Source organism: Apteryx rowi, unplaced genomic scaffold, assembly GCF_003343035.1.
Source record: "Apteryx rowi isolate R43461 unplaced genomic scaffold, aptRow1 scaffold_6, whole genome shotgun sequence".
Lineage (NCBI taxonomy): Eukaryota > Metazoa > Chordata > Aves > Apterygiformes > Apterygidae > Apteryx > Apteryx rowi.
In genome coordinates, this window is record NW_020450871.1 from 3366559 (window position 1) to 3389552 (window position 22994).

Sequence of the window (22994 nt, forward strand, 5' to 3'; positions counted from 1 at the left end):
TGAGCATAAGAAAAATAATTTTGTTTTTTACTCCTCCTGGAAATATTGCTAGTGATATAGAAAGAACCTTTCTTCTTTTATTATGTTTCAGAGGGTTCAAAGCTTAAAATTTCATCTAACTCTTAAAATTTCAATTGTAGTCAAAGATAATATGTGGAAAAGATATTGATCCATCAGCAATGTTTACCATAATCTGCTCACTAGCAAAATATTTATTTCATGGATTCAGAAGGGTTAGAACATGTGAGCACTGACACATGGTGTCAGGCCTCTTCCCCTGGGAATGTTGGAGAGTTTACACAATACTGGAGAATCAGAACCATTTAAATACTGTTTCCAGCCAGATTTATAAGTGCTATGTAAAGCCATTTYCTATTCATGTAAAAATGAGCACCTCAAAAATCTTTAAAGACCAATTTTTCAAATACTGAGCATTTGAAGAACGCTACAGTCAAGGAAAGATTTTTGAAAGAGCTCAGCTTCAATTTAAGCATCTAAGAAAGAGCTGATTTTTAAAAGTGCTTAACACTCAGCAGCTCTGTGATTCATTATCCCACACTCTTGACTAAGTCTTGCAAAAATCTGGCTGTTTTGATGCCTAATGCTACCTATGCTCTTTGAAAATCTGACCCTAATTACAGGTTGTGCCCTTGAATAGGAATGAGAAATAGGAGAAATCAATACATAGGTATGGGAGACATTTGCTAGTTCTCATATTGCGTGTGACCTTACTTAATACTCAAATACAACACCACATTAAAACACACGCTTTTCTGCACAGTGTTGTTTACCTTGCGATACTTCATGCTATGGAGTTGATGCAAATAGTACACGAGGAATTGTTATGCTTCAAGGCATAAGAAAGGAGAAAGGTAAACAAATTTCACTGACTTTCACTTGGGTTTGGTGCCTTACCACCCTTTGTATCTTGAAAAATCTTCTCCTAAAGGTCAGGATTTGCAGGAAGAGAATCCTGCAAATCTTGCTTTTGTAATATTGCTTGTTTATTGATGGCAGCTGGCCATGCTCAAACACAAGGATGCTCACAGGTGGGGTGTGATTCTGACATCACATTACAGTTTCAATTTTCCTAAGTATTTATTCCCACAGTCAGCAGAGAATTCAATAAAATGTGGTCCTTCCTCCTGAGTTTGCTCCATAATTCTCCTTATGTTGGACTATTCTGAAGAGCAACACTCAGGTGAAGAGCGATAGTCAGATTTCTTTCTACTTTAGTTTTTTGCTCCTTCAGTTTTTTCCGAAGATACATATTAACCATGAACTGAACTGGCCAGAGTTTCCTGATAAAAAGAGAGTTTTGTCTCTTTCCGTRGTTAGTTAATTCTTCCAAGATAAGCTTTCCACACGAAAACTTTGCAGCATCTGATTCTGTATCATCAGGGCAACAGACTCAGTTATGGATAAAGCAACCAAAGATACCTAATTGTTCCTTGCAATGCTTTGAGGGGAGGAAATATTCGAGAATTGCCAAGTATTTGGTATTACCTCCTTCCCAAGACAGGAGGACAAGGTCTTACAGAGTTTATAGTTTAGAGAAGTAAAGTGCAGTCCTATTAAGTAAAGAGTCATACAATTTTTACATTAAGTTGCTACAGAAGTGAATTAAAACAGCCTTCCTGCAGGATGGGAAGCAATTTGTCCCTTTGTTTTCCTGGGGTTGCTTTCCTGCGCTTTCTTGATTGCATACCTTACAGTGAGGCTTCTTTAGTGACATAGAATTGTTAATTGACCCCAGCTGCAGTATCTGCAAGAAGGGAGGGTCTGTTTGAGGTCCTGGCTCTCCTGCTCCATCCAGAGCACAGCTCTCTGTAGCTATAAGAACACTTCCTCTTAGATTTTCCTCTACAGTGGTGTCATATTTAGAAGTCACCCACAACCTCTGTTCAGAAGAAAGGGGAAGTCAGGCAGCCCCCAGCACCTTTCTATCTACTATATATAGACAGTAAGTTTGTGAAAGAGGATGGTGGGTGTACGTTTCCGGAGCTACATGACACAGTCCCGCTACACCAGTGTAAGAAGGGACAGGACACAGAGCAAGAAAACGAGGAGGTGGCCAGAAAGCATAAGGGGGAGAAGTCAGTTCATAAAACAAGTACAGCCATTTCCATGGGAAAGGAAAATTTTAATTTCCAGTAATACAATACTAAGCTCCTTCTGATTCCTAGTGAGGTTTTGTCCTTTCCAGGCCAAGTTGCTTGTGCTCTACTGTATACTTCTTTTTTTGTCAAATGGCATCCAGTTTTCTGCTGTGTGTTTTGTGTTCTGCTGGCTGACAGGTTCATGTGGCTTTAGGCAACCTTAAGAGGATAGAGAATATTGTCAATTAGCCAATCAAATGGCCGTCAAGGGCCATTTCCGTTCTTCCAGYGACTTTGAGGTGGAAAGACTACTGGTACTTGTTATGTAGGACATGCATGTCATTCTTCAAGCAGCAGTCCATCTAGCATGTGCCAGAGAACAGTCTCTTCTTTAAAATTCAGGTATATTTTAAAGGAGTATTTACAAATAGGTTACAAAATGAAAAAAGGTATAGTTATCTATTTTATCTACCTGAAATTCTGTAGTTACATTAAATGAACAAAATGCATATGCAAATGATAGCAGTCATCACCCTTAGGAGACTGGACAGTGTTTGATCCTGCAAAATAGATAATAAGCTATTAAAAGCTAAACATGAATGGGTAAGTCTTCACAGGGCTAGGTGTGGAGCCATTATATCTTAGCATAATGCACTTCAGATGATTAACTGAGTCATATTCTCATCACAGGCAACATATGCTGATGTTATAATGCAGCAGTTGGCATTTCTGTTATTTTTCTTGTGTTTGGAATACTATTGTTTGCTAAGATAGATCCTCATATGAGGATTATAAGAGTTGGCTTCTTATTAGTTCATTCTTTGTATTTTGGGTATATTGTCTCGCTCAGCTGTAGGACTTTTAGTATAGGGTTCTGTCTCCTTTTTCTGTGATGTTAAAAAGCCTGATATATAAAATATCATTTGCAAATTTTCTTGGGCAATGGTGAATTGCAGTGAGATTACCTGACAGTTTTCTAGACTGGGATTTAGCCTTTTCTTTGAAAGAACAGCCTACACATTTACCGTCCGTTGTTGCTGAATGTGGAGATCGTTAAACTAGTGTGCAGTCCTCCCATCTAATGTGCTCTGCATTATCCTGTGACTGGGCATGCGAGTATCACCTACGAGGAGTCGTTGTCTGACTGCGTGGAAGACATTCTTCTTTGAATATTTGAACGAATAGTTTTTTTGCTATTTCTTGTGTAATGTAAGAGTTTGTAGAAAGTGTAAATTCTTAAAAAAACAGAATGAGTGGTAGTTTTGTATGGCACAGCTATGTTTCTTTTTCTTTTCCTCAGTTTTACGTGACTTATTGCATTAATAGAATGTGAAGTGTTGGTAACACTGATGAGAAACAGGCGATATGTGCAAGGGTTATTTGAGTTTCATATGTATAGATCAGCTAATGAATCTTTGTCCTTACTAGGTTCTTACATAGCTCAGTCTATGCAAATTACTCAGGAGCCATGGCTCTCTGTACCAGAAAATGTGCTGGGTTTTGTAATGTGAGTACATGTTTACTGGGACTTAGCTACAATCATCAAAGCTGTTTGCATGTATGGCCGACTTGAATTTTGAATTCAAGACTCCAGATCTGAGGGCAGGAACTCTCCTAATTGCACACTACTACCCGCTTGCCCCCAGTTGGGCCTCCTCCTCTTCCTAAGCTAGTTAGAATCTCTTTAAATCATAAAAACAGAGAGTCAGTCTCAAGAAAAAACCAACCTGGAACCTAGTAATGACTTTTGTAGCATTTGTTGGACCAGCATTACCATGAGCCCTTGACAGCCTGAGGATGGCAGCTTCTTTTTTAGATCTTTGCTTTTAGCACACTTTAGTTGAAAGGAAATGCCTGTGTCAGTAGTTAATGCTGCACTCAAGAAAAAAAGGCCAAACGTATAAACATATTTGTATCGTGTTAGCACAGTGATTTTTTGTTGTCCTTCTCATCATCATGTGTAACAACATGGAGGATATGTAGATTAAAGCATTTAATAAATGTCAGRCTTTCAGCTCTCCACTGCTACTTTGCAAATCCTTTTAAATAGATGCACTAACCACATTCCTGTGGTAAATTATTTATTTAAATTATTGTGCCATTATCTTGATTTGCATGCTCAGAACTAACATTAATTTCTAATATGCCAGGATCTGTGGCAGGGCCTTTCCTATTGCATACAACCTTTACGCCTTAATTTGCTTTGCACTCCATATTCTTTCCCTTTGCCTTTACTATAATCCATATCTCACTTCTGTTCTTCACTTTCATTCTTTCTATGTATTTCTCTTTTCTCTTTTTACTTCTTTTTCCTGTTCCCTTTTTATATTTCCTTTTCCCTTGTCCTCTCCATTTCTCAACCCCAAATCTCTTCTTTCTCTCTCCTCATTTCCTTTCTCCATCTCTCTCATTTCTCCTTTACTTTCACAGATATTATCAATTAATTGTCACTCAACAGAACAGTATCCATCTAAGCATCAGCGTAGACATTGCCATCTGAAGGGGCAAATCTCTCCCCGTTGACTCTAGAGGGAATCTAAGCAACTAGTTGAGCCTGGAAACCAAACTTTAGAGGGCATTTTAAGGTAGAAGTCAGAAATGGTGAGATGAAGTTCTGGACATACCCATTTCTTTTCCATCAACTACAGAGAAACTAGATTGCTAAGTTAAACTAGATGCCTAATTAAAGTTGGTGAGATGAATCCACCCTCTGTCTCTTTTTATAAAGTCTCTCCTCTATCAGTAGAGCTCAGATGGTATGTTTTTGAGTGAGTTAGAAACATCTCCACTGTATGTAGAGAATAGAGTGACACAGAGAAAAAGTGACAGAACAGTCAAAACATCATTACTACACTTCTTTGTTATTTGTAAAGGAGGATTTTTCCATTTTCTTTGTTTATTATTGGTAATATATGTTCTACAACCAGATCTGATTGGATGTTGCATGTTCGGGGTAGCACAATCTGCTGTGGGTTTGCTATTGAGACAAAATTAGTCATTTCCTTCCTGTGTGATAATATGATAAGAACTCTGAAGTTCTGAAGCTAGCAGAAATGAGGAGGACATAGACTTAGATATTCTCACCAGATGGAGAGCACAGTGAGAAAGCATAGATCTCAGCCTTTTATGAAGCAGAGATCATTACAGGATAATAATAAGTACTAGCACACTGATTAAGGTCTTTCACATCAATATTTCATTGGACAAAACAGCATTTTTAACGTGGAAACAGGTTGGTCCCCTAGAAAGTGATAGGTATTTTATAGAAATTCATATGCAATTTCAAAAGCAGATGAGAAGCTAAGTGTATTACAAAGTGTGGAATCAGTGCAAGGATTGCTCAGCTATTAAGCAATATTATTTTTCAGTACCGAAAAACTAGTATGCCTTTGGTGCGTACAGTGTTTTCTGGTTTAGGCAGTACTAAACAAACCACTGGATGTACTGCACTAACAATAACAATAATTGATCCTTGCTTTATCTATCTATTACCTTTTCTCTTTTGCTAGGATAGTTTTATGTGGATTTGGTCTTAGACAGGAGAGTAACTAAAGGCAAAGGAAGAGGTGATTAAGGAGAGCTCCTATAATATTAATTCTTCTGGTCCTCTTTTGTTGAGACAGGGGTATTGATTACAGACAAATCTCCTCTGATTTATTTTATTGTTTTCATTTTTTCTCATAGAACAGGGATACTGAATAAGAATAACATGATAGAATTCTTTAGTTCTTTTCCTCTCAATCTGTTGTTCTTGAAGTAATAGTTATGAAAATGAGGGGAATTTTCTTTCCCTCTCTGCTTGTAGAAGCAAGATGAATAGGCCTCCAGAGTCCTTTGAACTAGTTAGGGAGTTCGTTTTAGTTATTTCTGTCTCTTTTCTGCACAGAAAATGGGAATAACGTTTATAGCTATGACTATCATCTGGCTTCTCTGAAGATCTAGCTTTACCTCACTGAGCCCTTGCAAGTCTTGTGATGGTTTTATTTTTCTTTGTAGGTTGTGTGTAACAGGATGATTGACTCAATGAAAGTGGTCATAAAATATTTGTGCTAAAATAATCCCATTTTATGTTTAAAGCTTTCTGCTGTTCTACTACTTGGGTATCTCTGCTTCTATATTTTTCTTTTATATTTCTTTGAAATCGTGGCATTCAGTAGGCTGGTTGAATCTTTTATATGAAGAGGGAGTTCTGATGCAGAGTGGTTCTCTCCATGTCCAGCCTCTGTGGAAAACAGCCCAATCTATTCAACAGTGCTTCTGGCTTCAGAAAGTGTTCTAAGGCTTGAAAATATGAAGTAATAAAACTGTGCCAATAATAAATGCTTTTCTGGGGCCTCCCATCTTGGCAGTCTCAACTGTTTTGCAGTCACTAATGAATGAGTTCTACCTTTTTATAGAAATACTTCTTACCAGCCTTGTTTTCAGGTGGGGACACTGAGGTAGAAAGAATACAAAGTGCAGATAGACTTTGTTTCCTCTCTTCGGGTGTCCAGATTTAGATACCTGTATGGACTTGTAACTATACGTAAGCAAATTTAGTCTTCTGAATCAATATTTAACCTTTTTTAAGTTAGTTTTCAGTACCATCCAGAACTGTGGCCAGCATAATTAGAAACTTGGTAGTCAGCATCTCTGAATACCAGGAGGGCAAAAACAGCTCTCCTGTCTCCTTATGCAAAGGAATGTAGTTTCCTTATCATGCTTTAAACTCTGACTTTCTTCTAAAATTAAAAATAGCTCTAAATCCCTTTGTGGTTTTGTGGTTCTGATATTGCAAAACTGCATCTATCCATACATGCAGCTTTTGAGAAAATCACTCTGTTGTTATAATTCATCAGTGTGAGGTACTGTACAAACTTGAGGGAGAAAGGGCGWTGGCCCATGCAATCTAGAGATATGCATAGAAAGAGAATGTAATACAACATACCCTCAAAATGTTAAGGGTAATTACATACACAGTTTTAAAATGTTTTTGTTTCTATTTTTGCTTTAAAGTGTGATAATTTACATGTATTTTTTTCCATTTTTTACATATACATATTTAACATTTAGAGTGAACAAAGCTGTGTTTATATTAACTTCTAATTTACACAAACATTTTCTGTGTTGTGGTTTCTTTTTAAATACTGCCAGTCTGTGAACATCTGTGAAAAATGCAGAAGTCCAGAATATTCAAATAGTTCACCCCTTCCAAAATAAACTTCCTCCTGCTCCTCCATATGAAGACAACACCCTTTTTTGTATTTCACAAAGGAGATATCAAGAAATCAGCAGAGCTAGCTGAAGCCCCCTTTGCAGCCTGCTGCATGGCGATTTCTCAGGATTGATAGGCTGATGAGAATTCAGAGCAAGGGGATGCAAATAATTAAGAGGCTGAGGGGTTAATTTCTGCACCGTCATGAAATGAATCACAAAAATGAAGCTTTAGATCTAACCCAGTGATGAGCACTTTAGAGAACCCCTGGTTCTGAAGCCTGGGGCTTTATTCCCTTGATCAGTGGAGAGTGTCACTGACATATGAAAGGACGGAGTCTGAGTGAGAACAGAGAATAGCTTTAACTGCAAGGTGATTTGTTCAGTTGAAAAATATAGCAAAAAAAAAATAGCAAACACATAGAAAGGTTCACTTGTCTCTAACAGCCAAGAGAAGGATAGTCCCTGAGAGCGAAAAGGAGATGAGGGGACTAGAGTGTTTCTTTTAATGTAAAAAGGGATTGTCGCTTTTATTTGTCTGCATCTGCAGAGACCTTTGAAATAGATGGGACTAGCCAAGATTATTCCTGGGTTAGGATCTCCTGCAGTTAAAAGCTATTTTGTATACTAACTACTGAAAGGAGCAGCAGGAGAGCAATTTTTAAACTGCTGTGGCAATTCTTGCTTCTTTTTGGCTAGTGTCTGTTGAAGTCGGTCCAAGTCTGTGATTTCACACCTGTGATTTGTAATGGACACCATAGCATTTCTATGATATATCACAACTTCTGAATGTGTTAGATTACAATTCAAGAGGTGTTGGAATCAGATACTAGATAATGGTCAGGAAGATCAAATGAAATAAGTGACTATGCATTTTAAAGCTCTTTTAATCTGTCATTCCTGATTTTATAAGTGAAAACAACTTTTCTGCCATATCACCACATGAAGGAAGGAGAGAAACAGGGAATAAGTTGTTTTAAATACCTAGAAAATATATGTGCTGCTGAAAAATATCCTTTTAAAATTCAAATCACTAATGTAATACCTTTATTAGTTTCCCACTGGGTTTCAGTTGTCAGATCTGTTTTCTGACCAGTGCACCAAGATTTCAACCAATCACAAGCATTTTATTTCCTATTCAGCATTATATTACATACTGAATCAAATAAATATGTGGTCATTATGAAGGGTGCTGTACTAATATCAGCTGTCTATTCCTATTGTTTCTGGAGTAGCTCCAGGAGACAATGAAGTTAGCTGAGGGTTATACTCTTAGATCAGTCTGGCCAAAGAAACACTGCAGAGGCAACGCTCCAAGCTCCAGAGAAGAGAAGAATGCTACACGTTACCCAGCTGTAATCCCTCAGAGCAGATGAGCAACAGCACAGTGTTCTAGGAGAGAACTTAGCTGTTGTTCTGGCGGGACATTTCCAGGGCAGAAATCTAAAGAAGGAAGCAAAAGGAAGATTCTGAAATTCCTACATAGCAGTCAGGGGCTATTCCTCTTATATTATCTTTAAGGGCTTGCTCCTGATAACAGTCTTTATTTAGTAAGAGTGCGCTGCCAGAAATTTATTTTCCATTTAAAACTCTTAACCACTCATGCAATATACTTACTAGTTTCCCATTAAATATTATATCCCCAAAATAACACTATGGACATGTTTTGTCGGTAAATGAGGGGCAATTTGATAAAGGTATTTTTAATGTCATGTAAAAAATGTATTCATGTTGAGAATTACACCAATGAATGAACTCTTCTTTGAACCATTTAGTGTTTCTGAGGGAACTGCTGACAGAGAATGTAATAATTTCCAGTTCAGTGCAGGAAACTAGAAGAGATTTTGAATTGTCAACTTCAGGTAAGTGTTTCTTTTGCACTCTGATGTCCATATGTGAGCTTACTGGTAACCTCCCCAAAATCAAAGGGCCTACAACACATGTTTCTTTAGATGCAGTAGAATAGCTGTGGCTGTAAGATGACTAAAGCACTATGTGACCTTCTGCTTTACTACTTTCTATTCCCCAAAGGTCAGCTTCTCAAATTATGTAGTGTTTGTTAATTCACCTAGGAAGTGAAATAGAGTTATTTCCAGAATAATGGTGGAGAATAAGGTTCATGAGAATCATGAGATCATGAGATCAATCTATTTCATCTTTAGCAGTCATCCCACTTTTCTATTGCTGTTCATTGCTGCAGTGTTGTCTTTACCACCTAAATACTGGCATTCAGTAAGATTTGTTCCCTTGCAATTTCATGCAGTTTGTAATGAGTTCATAAGCCCAGAGTGACTTTGTTATAACAAAAGCCATGGCCCTATGATTCTGGCTCCCATCAGGCAGGTCTGGTCTTCCTTGCCCTTTGAGGATCATTGCCTATCCTGGCCCATTTAATAGCAGGTAATGGAGTGCTAAAATCTCCAAGCCATCAGCAGAGCAAATGCTAAAGAACTGGTTTCTGGGATGTGGAACTACAAAGAAAAGAACTCTGGGGGACAGAGTAAAAGAGATAACAGTATGACCCCCTAGTAATGTTCCCCTAACCTGTCCATAATATGAGAAACCCATCCAAATTTTTATGAAAGAGATATTGAACCCCAACCTAGAATTTTGGACTGCTTAGGAAGGTCTTTGAAAGCACCAAATAAAGAACAAACATTTTTGTAGGACTATGTTTTTCTATCATAATGAAATGCAGAAATCTCAAAAACATTAGTTAGCAGGCTAGCTCTTGCATTTTTAGTTTCCATAATGAGAAGGAGTTAATAGCCCCTAGCAATATAGATCAATAGCTGGTTCTGCCTGGTGATTTTCAGTGTAACACAGTCTGTTTTGCAGCTCCTAAGTTGGAAGCTGAGAAATCTGTAACGCAATGGCTGAACTCTTCTGGTCCAAGAAAAACAATGTATTTCTTTTGAGGTCTTTAGTTACTGATTAACAGCAAAGTCTCATAAAGGGCAGCTCTCTTCGCATATGACCAAAGAACTGCACATTCTTATATCGTGGTCTCTGATGGGCTAAAGCAACTCTTGAAATAGAAGCTTATCTTCCTTGTGCCACCTGGATTGTAAGATCTTGAAAAAGCAAGAATTCAAAGATCAGACTTATTTCAAACCTTAACATTTATTACAGAATTTAAGAGGGAGAGGATTCCACGTTTGACTTTTGCAAGGTTTCTTTACTATTGACTTACTTTAGTACAAATTTTCTCACCTCATTGTTGCCTGCCCTGCAACCTTCTTCAATGAGCTGATCACAGAGTGGGAGTTGACAGGAAATTGCTTAGCCAGCACTCAGAGATCATGTGATAATATTTGCATGAGTCAAGAACATTTTCAGACTTCAGTGATAAAATGCTCATACTTACCCACTCATGCACAGAAAGCCAAGGTCAGAACTCACAGGTACTTGCATTCATGCTCACACATCAGTCAGTCCCACATTCAGCTGTAGAAGGCAGGCAAACAGAGGTACTTGCCTGTGAATTAGCTATTCTTAGTTATTCAGGTGAAGTCATTTACATGTGTTGGCTCATTACATATATGCAGGAAAAAATGTGTGTTCAAATCAGTACAGCTGAGAAGGGCAAAGGAGGTGAGAATGAAAGCCGTAGTTGCCTGTAGCAAGCTTTTGCTCTCAGCTCCATACATTCATACCCTTTCCTGCATCAAACCATGTCCTTTACCATTGCTTCCGTTATGAAGAGGGATTCTCTGACTTGTACAGTCCTTCATGGAGTTAGCTGAGCTACAGATTCATCACTAGAAAGCAATATGCAATAGTTCATAGACTCAAGATAGGACTTCTCTGAACTGCCACTTTCCAGATGAGCTGTGGACTGGCTGTGCTTCAGTACAAACAGTTCCATACAAAAATACAGGGCAAATTCAGCACTCATCCGAGGTGATTCTAAACTCCTCCTATGTGACATGAAAGCACAAAAAAGTAACAGGATAGAAACCCGCCTCTTCAATTTTCGTTTACTCTTTGTTTTTCTTGTTAAGGAGGAGAGCCAGAGATGGATGACTGCCTGGAGACATTGAAAGATGAGGAGGAAGCTTTGTGGGAGAACGTAGAATGCAACCGTCACATGCTGAGCCGGTACATCAATCCAGCCAAACTGACCCCATACCTACGGCAGTGTAAAGTAATTGATGAGCAAGATGAGGATGAAGTGCTCAACTCACTTATGCTGCCCTCCAAAATTAACCGAGCAGGTAATTATTTCGCAAATGGCTACATCTGCATCCCTATCTGAACAGTATTATTTTGCTGAAACTAAGGGTGAGCCCGTATCAAATTACAGGTTATGATGGGGAAACCTGTATCTCATTTACATGAGATCTAATGTAGATGGGGGAATCTGCTGCTGCAGAAAAGAGCTATTTTTATAACAATGATACTTGCCAGTGCTGTGCACGCTGAAACTCATTGGGCTCATATTCCCAGCACAGCCCTGGCAAACATTTCAGTTAAAACAAGCAGCAGCTATTGCCATTCCTAAAGTAGGCTCTCAGCTGTCCTGCGGTGCTTCATGATTTGTCGCTGAAGGGTCTGCCATCCTCGTGTTTCAATGCTGCGTGGTAAGGGCTGCACTGAATACCGCGTCTTTTGAAATTTCTGTTCCAGAGACCAATTTGCTTGCACTCCTTTGGAATAACAATCAGCACAAACTTAAAGGATAGATGGCATTACTTTATAAGTTCCCCTGAACTCAATTAATCAGCCAGCTTTTCCATAGTGCATTGCTGTGGCATAGACAAACCTTAAACAGATTTGACTTCAGGGATACAGTACTTGCTTACGCTACTCATAGTGCTGTTATGTCATCTCTCACTCTTCTCTGTGGGCTCCACTTAGGCCGACTGCTGGACATCCTTCACACCAAGGGCCAAAGGGGCTACGTAGTTTTCTTGGAGAGCCTGGAGTTTTACTATCCTGAACTCTACAAACTGGTGACAGGGAAAGAGCCTACACGGAGATTTTCCACTATTGTTGGTGAGTAGAATCAGTCTCAAAGGAGCCTGTTGAAATGAGGACTACATTGAAGACTGGGTTTGATTTTTCTTCAGATGAGAAATGGTAATAAAAGCTAGTCTTCTAGTAGCATTCTACAGTGCCCTGTGGGAGACTCAGTTTTTCAGTCCCCTTCAAGGTGAAAAAGGATAGCAATAGATAAGGTATAAAGAAAAGAAACAGCCCAGTTGTCTGAATGAGGCTGAAGAGCTTCAAATGGAAAGGCATTACAAGAAGTCTCAAGAGAAGAAACACTGAGAACTTACACTGATGATCTACACATGTGCAATAAATTTGAAGCATTCAGGTTAATCGTACATGTACAGATTCATTTTACAAAGTTTGTGCTATTTTCACAGGCTTGTCAGCTCAGCTGAAGCAACGAGATAAATGTAAAAGCTTCATACTCTACCCAGACATAAAGTATGCCTGTATATTGTGATACTGGTAGTAGTGTGCTGTGCAGTGTTGGTACTGTTACCAAGTAGATATGTAAGTGTGTGTGTGTGTGCGCACGCATAACCTACCCCTTTGTGCATATTCTGGGTCGTTCGTTTCTTACTCAGTTCTGCTGAATCCTACTCTAGTATTGAGTTACTCTATTAGAAGTTGATAAGCTGTTCAAATATTTTCAGTGGAGGAGGGACATGAAGGCCTTACCCATTTCCTAATGAATGAGATCATTAAGCTTCAGCAGCAAGTAAAGACAAAAGATGTGCAGCGCTGTGAACTCTTGGCTAAGTCTCGCCAGTTGGAGGATGAGAGAAAGCAACTAAAATTGAACAAGATAGAGCTGCTGACCTTCCAGGAGAGATACAACAAGATGAAGGAGGAGAGGAACAACTACAATGATGAGCTGGTCAAGGTGAAGGATGAAAACTACAATCTGGCCATGAGATATGCTCAGCTGAGTGAAGAGAAAAATATGGCTGTGATGAGGAGCCGAGACCTCCAGTTAGAGGTGAGAGAAATGCTCTGGGCTGCTTTAATTAGAAAACAGCAGCAGAGGATGCCAGTGGCAGCTGGCAAAATGAGACCTTCCCTTTCAGTAGGAAGGTGTGGAGCTTTCATTTGTTTGGCTCGTCCAGGTGACTGAAGGCATGACTATACAGAAATGCCTACTGCAGTGATGTATATTAATGGTAGATAATTTACAGACTTATATTGGATTAAGATAACATATTTTAAAACAAAATATTAAAAACATAATTATTTGCTGAAAACATAATTTTACACTCTCAGGCTTGATAATATATTGGGGCAGTTGTCCGGGTTTGCGCTTCAGCTCCTCGTGGTTTATTCAAAAATTCTCATATACGTCACTGGAACAGTTTGGGGCCTTTTAGGAAGCGGAAGGGAAATACTGCAAATGCCATAAAATTCATGCTTGTGTCAAGGGCAAGTCAGAGTAAATGACTGATGGAGTATTCCACCAAGTGGATCTGGATGCTGGGTTTTATTTAAGAACCAATAAGATTAGACCTTTTACCCTACGTGATCATTTCACACACTCATTCACTCGCTCGCTCCCCCCTGCCAGCGCTATGTTCTCTAGGTCTCGACTTCCCCATGGGGAGATCACTGCTGGTGCAGGAAGATTGGGCAGAAAGCCGTGTCGGTTCATGCTCTGCCACTGCTCACAGTTACCAGTCTCAGGCATTACTGGCCAAGGTCTCTGGACGTCCCCTGACATTCATCTCCACTCCTCCCTCTGACCTCCAGGACCTTCCCACAGTTCCAGGGTTTTTCCTCTAGCCAGGATCTTCATCTTCTTCTTTCCAGGCCACCTTCTTCTTTCTGAGACCACTTATTTTTGGGAACCCTTCTTTTCGGCACCACCTCTTCTTTCCAGAACCCCAAGCCCTTGGTTTTCCCAGTCTAAATAGTCAACATGCAGAATCACAACACATGATCAGCTTCCTAAGTGGTAGTTGTGTCTCATGTCTCCTTATTAATTGAAGGGTTCAGGATGTGCCACTTTTGTTCAGCCCAGGTGTTACCAAAATTTACAGCCAGCCCATACCAGTTGTAGCYAGCAAGTAGCAGACTTCTGCTTGAGAGTTCAAAAGTTCAATTTTGGACATTCACCCCCCCCTTCCCCCACCACCCAGTTATCTGCTGCTTGTTAGCAGTAACAATTGAAGCTTTTTTTCCCACCTATGACAGTGTGTTTTCACCTTGAAGTGAGATTGTTTTGAGAGCAGTCCTTACCACAGCTAAGAATTATTTCTTTGCTTTCCTGCTTCTSCTTTTCACTGCTCCCTGGCTGTTCTAGATTGACCAGCTGAAGCATCGCTTGAACAAAGTGGAAGAGGAATGCAAGCTGGAGAGGAACCAGTCACTGAAGCTGAAAAATGATATTGAAAACCGACCAAAAAAGGAACAGGTGCTGGAGCTGGAGCGGGAGAATGAGATGATGAAGACAAAAATCCAGGAGTTACAGTCCATCATTCAGGTATAAATGCCAGTCACTGCATTTAAAAGTTAAAATGCCAGACACTTCAACTTAAGCCTCCTCCTTACCCAGATGGTGGACCGAGCAGGCTTCAGCACTCCTTTCCTCCAGGCACCCCCACGCTCTCCTCCCATACTGTCTCACATACCCCGCATCTCCTCACAGCCTGCCTTGGCTGCCACACTGAAGGATCTAAGTGTCTGGACAAGGCTGTGAGAGTGAGACAGAGAAGCAGCAGATGGTGACAGCTCCCACATACTTTCAATAAGGGACAGGGAGTTCAGTCCATAATTGGGAAACTGGTAACTCTATGAACAAGAGGAGGTAGCATGGTCTCTGCTACCACTCCTCACCTCAGACTCAATAAATGCTCCTGTTATAATGCTGGGAAGTGTTGAGTGAAACCTCTACCTCCAAAGCTGCAGTGAGCATAAGTGCAAAGTTTGAAACAACAGAAGGATGTATAGCTCCCAGCTGTCTGTGGTACTCCTTGTACCAACGCATGCATGAGGAGGAATTGTACAAAAAAAAATTGTCATCTAATAAATGAAGCTGTACATGAGAGASTGGCTTTTTCAGGATGCGAAGTGCACCTGTTTAATTGCTGAGCATTCAATTCCACRTCTTAGCCCCACTGTCGTTCTTTGTACCAGTCTGTCACTACAAAGCTGCCTTAAATAGGCAGCCTGGAAATTTCTGACAGTGGGTCTATGTACCCTGTTTTGTACTATTGTCGTATCTGTGCCAAAAGGTCTTGATGAAGAAGAGAGTAATAGAGGTTTCTGTACTTGTGTGGTCCCTAGTTACCAGAATGCCCCATAGAAGATTGCTGTAGCTTGTACAAATTTCTTAAGTAACCTTTGTTTGGGTCGATGGGAAAAAAGGCTAACTTATAGCTAATTTAGCACTGTGCTACACTGTGAAGAGCTTAGCCAAATATTAGGATGTACATGAGAATGCTCGGCACTTTGCTGGAAAAGGCTTGTGTCCTTTTAAAGTGACACTTTAAAAAGATTATCAATATATGTGCATTTCAGAATATGGCAGTGGTCTCTAGTAGTGCCTAACAATTCTTGGGTCTAATGCAAATCCAATTCAAAGGTTGAAAAAGGGCATGGTATAGAGGGTTCTATGAATTCTAGTCCATGTAGAATCTCTTGTATTAATAGAAAGAGTCTTATAACTCCTAAAGAAACAGAAAAATAATCTAAAAATATTGAAAAATAGGATTGAATTAGTATTCTCCTAAGTGAAAATATAAATAAATAAAAGGTAATTTGTCTTAGAAATATGTACTTTATTAGGTAAAGAAAATGTCAGTGAAATCTCCACCTTAATCTACATATTTTAAAAATAAATATGCATTTTGTTGCTTGCATTTTGTGCCTTTTTCATCTTCCATTTATGGTTAATTTTGGATGACAATTTATTTGTTGGAATCTGCTCTAATAACCTTGTTAATTTTAAGTCTGAAAGAAAAAGTATTTCTGGACACTATGGAAAATGAAGCAGCGGTACAAGCTACTCCAGGCATGTTTAATATTCACTGAGCATAGCCCTGTAAAACCTATGCATGCTTTAAAAATTCCCCTGAATGTTTTCTTAGGCCTTGCTCTTTAGTAAAGGGTGAATTTTGTGCTCAGTGAGAGCTGATTAACAGAGAAGAGTTTCGAGTGCAGGGCTTGGAGTGAAGAATTGTCAATGCATCCCTAATGGATCAAATTATATCCAGTACAAAAAAAAGTAAAACAGTTCCTTCATCAAACCATTCTGACAGCAAGACAGTCTTTATTTGTCTTTTCTGACTTTATTTTAAAATATGAACAAATGTCCATCTCTTCTGCTTTTCCATTGCAAGACCATGCTAATTTTCTGTTCCTCTTGTTTGTTCTTGTCTTTGTTTCTTTTTTCCTACAATACTGTTTTCTTTCTCTGGACTCTCTCTTAAAAACTTCTTTCCTCAGGCTGACAAGCGAAGTTTGCCAGATTCAGACAAAGCCATTTTGGATATTCTGGAACATGACCGTAAGGAGGCATTAGAAGATCGTCATGAGTTGGTCAACAAGATCTTTAATCTCCAAGAGGAGATTCGTCATGTGGAGGACTTGAGAGATAAGGTGAGAAATGGAAGGAGAGAAAGAAATATCTCAAGCTAGTGCCCAAAAGATTTCAGAGAGCAGTGGTGGTTAACGGTGTGTGTCATTTACAGTATCTTGAAGAGAAAGAAGACTTGGAGTTAAAGTGTTCAACGCTAGGGAAAGACTGTGAGATGTACAAACACCGTATGAACACTGTGATGATACAGCTAGAGGAGGTGGAAAAGGAGCGAGATCAGGTATTTGCATTTAAAGTGGGGGAAAATTAGTAGCAAAAGCCTGTATCTCTTGTGTGTCACTTCTGGGAATTGAGGGTAACTGTACCCAAAATACCATAAAAATTAAACAGTTACAAGAAATTACTGCTTCCCGGAATTTGTATAAATGTAATTAAGCACAGAATAATACTGGGCTGTTTCCACAGTGTAGCATCTTCCAGACAGGACCAAGTTCTTAACAACAACTGCTGTAGGCTGTATATTAGAGTCAAGTAATTCTGTTTGCTCTCTGGAGTATATTGCCACCGACTAAGATGGAGCTAGAAATGAACCTCCCCCATCATCATAATTTTTAATGGTAATACTGTGGCAGATCTTGGTTCTAATTGCTGTGTTAATTGATGGATAGACACCAGTTCTGAAGTACCTGTTCCAAAGACCTTACGATCTAAACCATGAGGAGAAGGTATCTGCTGTCTCTGTGCAAAACAGGTTTTTCCTCTCCACTGCAGGCGTTCCGTTCCCGTGATGAGGCTCAGACACAGTACTCACAGTGTCTGATTGAGAAGGATAAATACAGGAAGCAGATTCGAGAGCTGGAAGAGAGAAATGATGAACTCCGAATYGAAGTGGTTCGGAAAGAGGCTTGCATCGTTAACCTAGAGTGCAAACTCCGACGTCTCTCTAAGGACAATAACTTTCATGACCAGGTAGGGCTAAGGAAGTCTGACCTTTAAGACTCAGTCTTAAAAATATTTCAATACGAAGGGGAGAGGGGACTTTTTAAATTCCCCTCATGAATTAYGTGAAAAAATAACTTTTTTCTACTAAATGTCAATGTTGTGAGAAGTTCTTTAGTACAATGGGATTTGAGTTGGCTGTGTCTCGCACATAGCTTCTCAAAGGCTGGTGTTCCACGGCTTGAATTTAGGTGGAAGGAAAAGATATACAGAGAGACAATGAATTTCTGTTCTGGAGTAGAAACTACAAATACGTCTTCTGAGGAATGTGCCCCAGTGAACAGAAATCCCCACAGAATTAATCTGAGTTACTAGTCTGGGACAGGAAACGTTCTGCATGAGCTTCTGGAGCACTGGGTTCACAGACAGTTCAACCAGATTACACCAAAGGGAGGTCATGAGAAGTTGTGCCCAGCTCTTCTCAGAAGTAAAGTATTTCCTTCTGATTTTTAGAGTTTGCCACGGAATCTGCCAATTACCATTATTTCCCAGACCTTTGGGGCTCCTAGCCCAAAAGCCAATGGTCAGGAAGCAGATGACTCCTCCACTTCTGAAGAGTCTCCAGAAGACAACAAATTCTTCTTGCCTGATCAAGCTCGACTCAAGAGAAGAGTGAACCTAAAGGGAATCCAGGTGTGTCTTAATATGAGGCTGGAATGGTATAGTTAGGAACTGTTAGAACTAAGAGACGTAATGCATGTTCTCGTGCCTCTAAAAATGTTGTGCTGTAAAGATAGGCATAGGTTTACATATGATAATGAGCTCTCAGTTATTGCCCTGTGAAGATTTGTATATTGAGGAGCAGATGTAGTCAGGCTTCATAGACCATTTTCTACCCTTTTCTGCATTTTGTGTATTCCCCTTGCTTTTGCTGCTCATTCACATTCTTTAAGCATCTTCATTAAATTGATTCTTTACCTTCTTAACGGTAAGAAGGTATAATGCCCAAAGTCCAACACAAGGAATTGAAGACTGAAAACAAAGCACTGGTGGAAAAGCTTACATCAGCTGGAAGGAATAATAGAAAAAAATGGACAGAGTCTAGAGCAAAATTAACTGCCTAATTTAGAAATAAATTATGGCAATTTCTTCTCGCTTAAGAGTAAGGGTAGCATGAGTTAGGTCCTTGATTTCACCGACTAGCTGCATTCATACAGCTATTATCTGATACTATATTCATGAATTGTAAAAAATATGCAGTCTAACATTCAGAATTTTGAGCTCCTCTTTCCTTTCATGTGCATTTGAATTCTCCCTGCCCTACATAACCTTTCTGAGCTTTGACTGTCATTATTACTTATGGCAATAGAGCTGCATTTTTACATTGCACACTCCAAAAGGATGCCTGTTGTATTAACAGCTGCCTGAAACCAGTCCCAAGGCACCTACTTCACCTTTTGTCTTTTTGTTCCCTCAGCAGAATCTGGAAATTGCCATGCATTTGAGCCAGACTTTTAAGGTAGTTAGGTAGCTATCTGCCATTCATTGCAGTGGAATTTAGATACCTAAATATCTTCTAAATTGTGGGTTCTGTTGTTTAAAGGAGGACATACATATTGCAGCATAACAGTGAAAAGTGGTGAAAATATCTGTTTTACAGAGTATGGCAAATATCCTGCATTTGTTTGTTTGTTTGTTTGTTTGTTTTTTGTCCTTTTTCTTTTAGATAAATCCAAGAGCTAAATCCCCTGTCAGTATGAACAAAACATCAGAGTTTCAAGGTCAGAAAGAGTACCCCTGTCCTTATTCCTTTTCTTTTGCTTTGTCTCCTCCACTCCATCTCTTTTGGTTGTTTTAACAAACATGCCAGCACGGGAAATTCTTAACTAAGTCTCAGTGTCTAAAATGGGCAGTTTCTTTCATAGTGAATAATGTCATAATTTGAAGTAAAGTGTTCTACCAGATTGTCCTTTCCATCCAAAGATACCTCCACAGACACATAGCTTATCTCAGTGTTCTGTTTGCTCTATTTTCCTTTAAGTTTATAAAATTTTTAAAGGCCTTAGAATAGTGTCTGTATTAAAAGTCATTATACTATTCTCTTTTTGCTGTTGGTAAAATCCTTCAAGCTGGAGAGACCCCCAGTCTAGTGATTATCTAATGAGTCCCTTTGCCATTCAACAAAAAGGAATTCATTTTTATTCTAAAGCATTGCAAAGGCTGGGGTTTTCTTGACACACTCATCAGCCAGCTGCCAAATTATCAAATTAGTGGGTGTATACTCATGTTTGAGCTCCCCCTAATTCCTCTTATTTATCTAAGACTGTTCTCAAACCAAACAACATCTTGGCGAACACTTCCTTTATTTGTTATGTCCTGCAGCATGCTCACTGTTGTACAAAATATGGTGGGAGGCATGGTTTCYGTTCCAAGACATTGAATATTAAATAGTGTGTTTTGTATCAGGGAATGTGCAATCTTAGTCCAAATCGGAGGTGCTGAGGAAGGGAAAGCAGAATTCTGCAAAAGCATTCACAGTGTGCTACCTGGGGCTGCTGAGAGATCTCAGGCTTCTTAGTCCCTCTTGTAAATCTGTCTGAGCGTAATTCAGTGAGCCATCCTTGTTGCAGATTGCCAGATCAAGTTGATGAAGTTAAAACATGAATAAATATAACAATCTTTATTAAATTTGGTAATTGGTATTCATAGATCTAATAAAAAAATACAGGAGAGGCTGAAAGAGAGAAAGTGGGCAAGAGGGTCTCCAGTGTGATGAGCATTTCTGTATTTCRTTGGGCAACTTAAAGTGAAGGGAAAGGGGCCAGAGTAGGAAAGCAGAGGGCACTTCCTGAAACCTCTGTCCAGTAAAGGAGGAGGGAAACATGGTAATTGGAAATGGAAGGGTAATGCTAAGTGTCATTGCAAAATTGAAAGGCTGTATTGAAAGTGATCTAACATCRTTTTCTTTTTTGTCTCTCATCTGAGTGCAGCAGTCAGAGTACAGGATGAAGACGGGGCTGRTGCCAGCAATGGCCGCACAGACACTAGTTCCTCTAATCCTGTTTCCATCAGTAACTCCATCAGCAGCTGTGAAGTCAGCAAGATTGTAAGGATTTTTCAGATGTCCATTGCCTGTCTGTGACCTTCTCTCCGAATGTGGTTCAGAGCTCTTGCAACTCAGTATTAGCACTTCACTAGCATCCCAGCTGTGATCAAATTCAAACCTGTTGCCAGAAGCTCCCTTAATCCTTTTACCAGCATTGTTCAAACCATGTTATTAACCTTTTCCAAAATCACATAACTGATTTGTTTATTTTAAGATATTTCAAAGGTATTTATGACCTTTCACTGTCTCTTCATGCTGTTTAATATTTACTGTTAGAAGGAAGAGATGTTCTTTAAAAGCTGCTTTGTAATTTATTTTAAGAAGCATTTTCAAAATTCTTTTGGAGTTTTCTCATGCCTTTCCAGTCTATAAGTAACAGTGAGTCAGAAAAGGGGTGCAGATCACAGTTGGAAATTTCTGCAAACCATAGCCAAACCATTTCTCCCGTTTGCTGTATCCCCATAATCTCCCAACACAGATATTCCATTATACCTGTGTGAGCACTGACACAGCAGGACAAGCAGACAGAGAGAATGCTCTTGCAGAGTGTTAATAACAAAGAACAAAACATCTTGCTAGAACACCATGAGAAATGCTGCCCCCAGGAAATTAAAATTATACCCAAGAATAGCCAAGGAAGAACTCCCTGCCTCTCATAATAAGCTTAGCTGGTTTTAGGAATATTCTTTGAAATATCTGTTGGATACCTTGATGAATTACACTGTCTTCATGGTGGTAAAATCTAGAGTTTAGTCTCCAAACTGGTGTACTAGGTTAATTGAGTATATGGAGATCTGTAATTTTCTTACTCATTCTTTATCCCCTACTGTATGCCAGCTGTGCAAAATATGCTCCACACATGAAGGATAAAGTTAAAATTCTTCTGTAAAGCAACCAGTCATGTGGTCACAGGAAAAGATACTGTGCCAGCACAGAAAACATATGTATAGTTATGTCAATGGACTATATGAATATGAATGCTCTTGTATGTAGCATTCTATGAGCCTGGAATCACTTTTTCTTACTGTTGGATGTGCTTCTTGGCACAGAATACCATTAGCAAGCTAGCAAGTTAAYGTTTCTGCAGTTTAGAAATGATAGCACACCTAATATGAACATCCTTTCTGTCACTGTTGTTTTTTAAAAGCAAACCTTGAGAAATCGCAATGACAGTATCATGTCTACCACCCCGGAGCCTCCAGGAAATGATTCAATAGTCCGCCGTTGCAAAGAAGACGCTCCTCATTGCAGGTAGGTAGCYGTGCTGGTGAAATATGGCAGGAACCTGTTGTCACAAGGAGGAGGCAAATGGTGCCTTCGATGTCTTTGTGTCTGTCTCCAGTTGGAGAGTTCCTATTAGGCAGTAGGACATTCCTGAGCGTTTTGGAACTGCAGACCTTCATCCCTAATCTTTTAAAAAATACTCAGGAACCTCTGATGATTCAGCTGGGGTGAATGATACAGTGATACGATGGCATCATTGCCTTTTCTAGGGTATGTAATAACAAACAATACTGAAATGACTAGGCACCAGCGCTATCAGAGAACGTGCTCTACCTTTGTAGCCTAATACAGCTCCACTTTTTGCTTGCCAGCCCCATGCTGCCTGTGTCTCTGTCCCTGTCCTTGTCCCCTTCTCTCAAACCTCCTCCTCAGCAAAGCGCCAAAATGGAACGAAGTTGCTGAGCATCTGTGAGGAGCAGGGTGTGCTGGGGTGAGGGTGGGAGGGATTTTTGTTGGACTCAGAGCTCTGTATCTCAGCATAGCAATGGAGGGAGAGAGATTTATTGCCTCTGTTTCTCCTKCTGCTGCAGCTTCCACTTCTGTTAGGTCATGGCCCTCCAATACTCCCCTGCAAATGAAGTCAGGTCAGCTGGGGAAATTAGTGGCAGGAAGGAGAGAGATCTTGCCTACCTCACCATCCCCTAAATGGCACTGACCCCTTTTCTAAATGTTTTATAGCATTGCGATACTTGGAAATACTGTTTTGGTGTTGGTGGCAATAGCATCAGTGTTTGTATCAGAAACAGATATTTCTGATATCAAACCTGTCAGAAGATACAAATACACACTGGAAAGAGTGTCATAAAAACAAAACACTATCTCTTCATTCCTTTTGGAAAAAAGAATA

General features: G+C 39.6%; 1 protein-coding gene across 1 annotated transcript in view; it reads left to right on the plus strand.

The window, feature by feature from the left end:
- CARD11 (caspase recruitment domain family member 11) overlaps positions 1-22994 on the plus strand; it is a 48126-nt gene that overhangs the window by 11601 nt on the left and 13531 nt on the right. Inside the window, exons 2-12 of the mRNA XM_026083230.1 lie at positions 11297-11509; positions 12153-12290; positions 12944-13269; positions 14584-14763; positions 16728-16880; positions 16973-17098; positions 17590-17787; positions 18271-18450; positions 19484-19538; positions 20748-20863; positions 22011-22114. Of these exons, the coding sequence (XP_025939015.1) occupies positions 11297-11509; positions 12153-12290; positions 12944-13269; positions 14584-14763; positions 16728-16880; positions 16973-17098; positions 17590-17787; positions 18271-18450; positions 19484-19538; positions 20748-20863; positions 22011-22114 (1789 nt within the window). The remainder of the gene's footprint in view (positions 1-11296; positions 11510-12152; positions 12291-12943; positions 13270-14583; positions 14764-16727; positions 16881-16972; positions 17099-17589; positions 17788-18270; positions 18451-19483; positions 19539-20747; positions 20864-22010; positions 22115-22994) is intronic.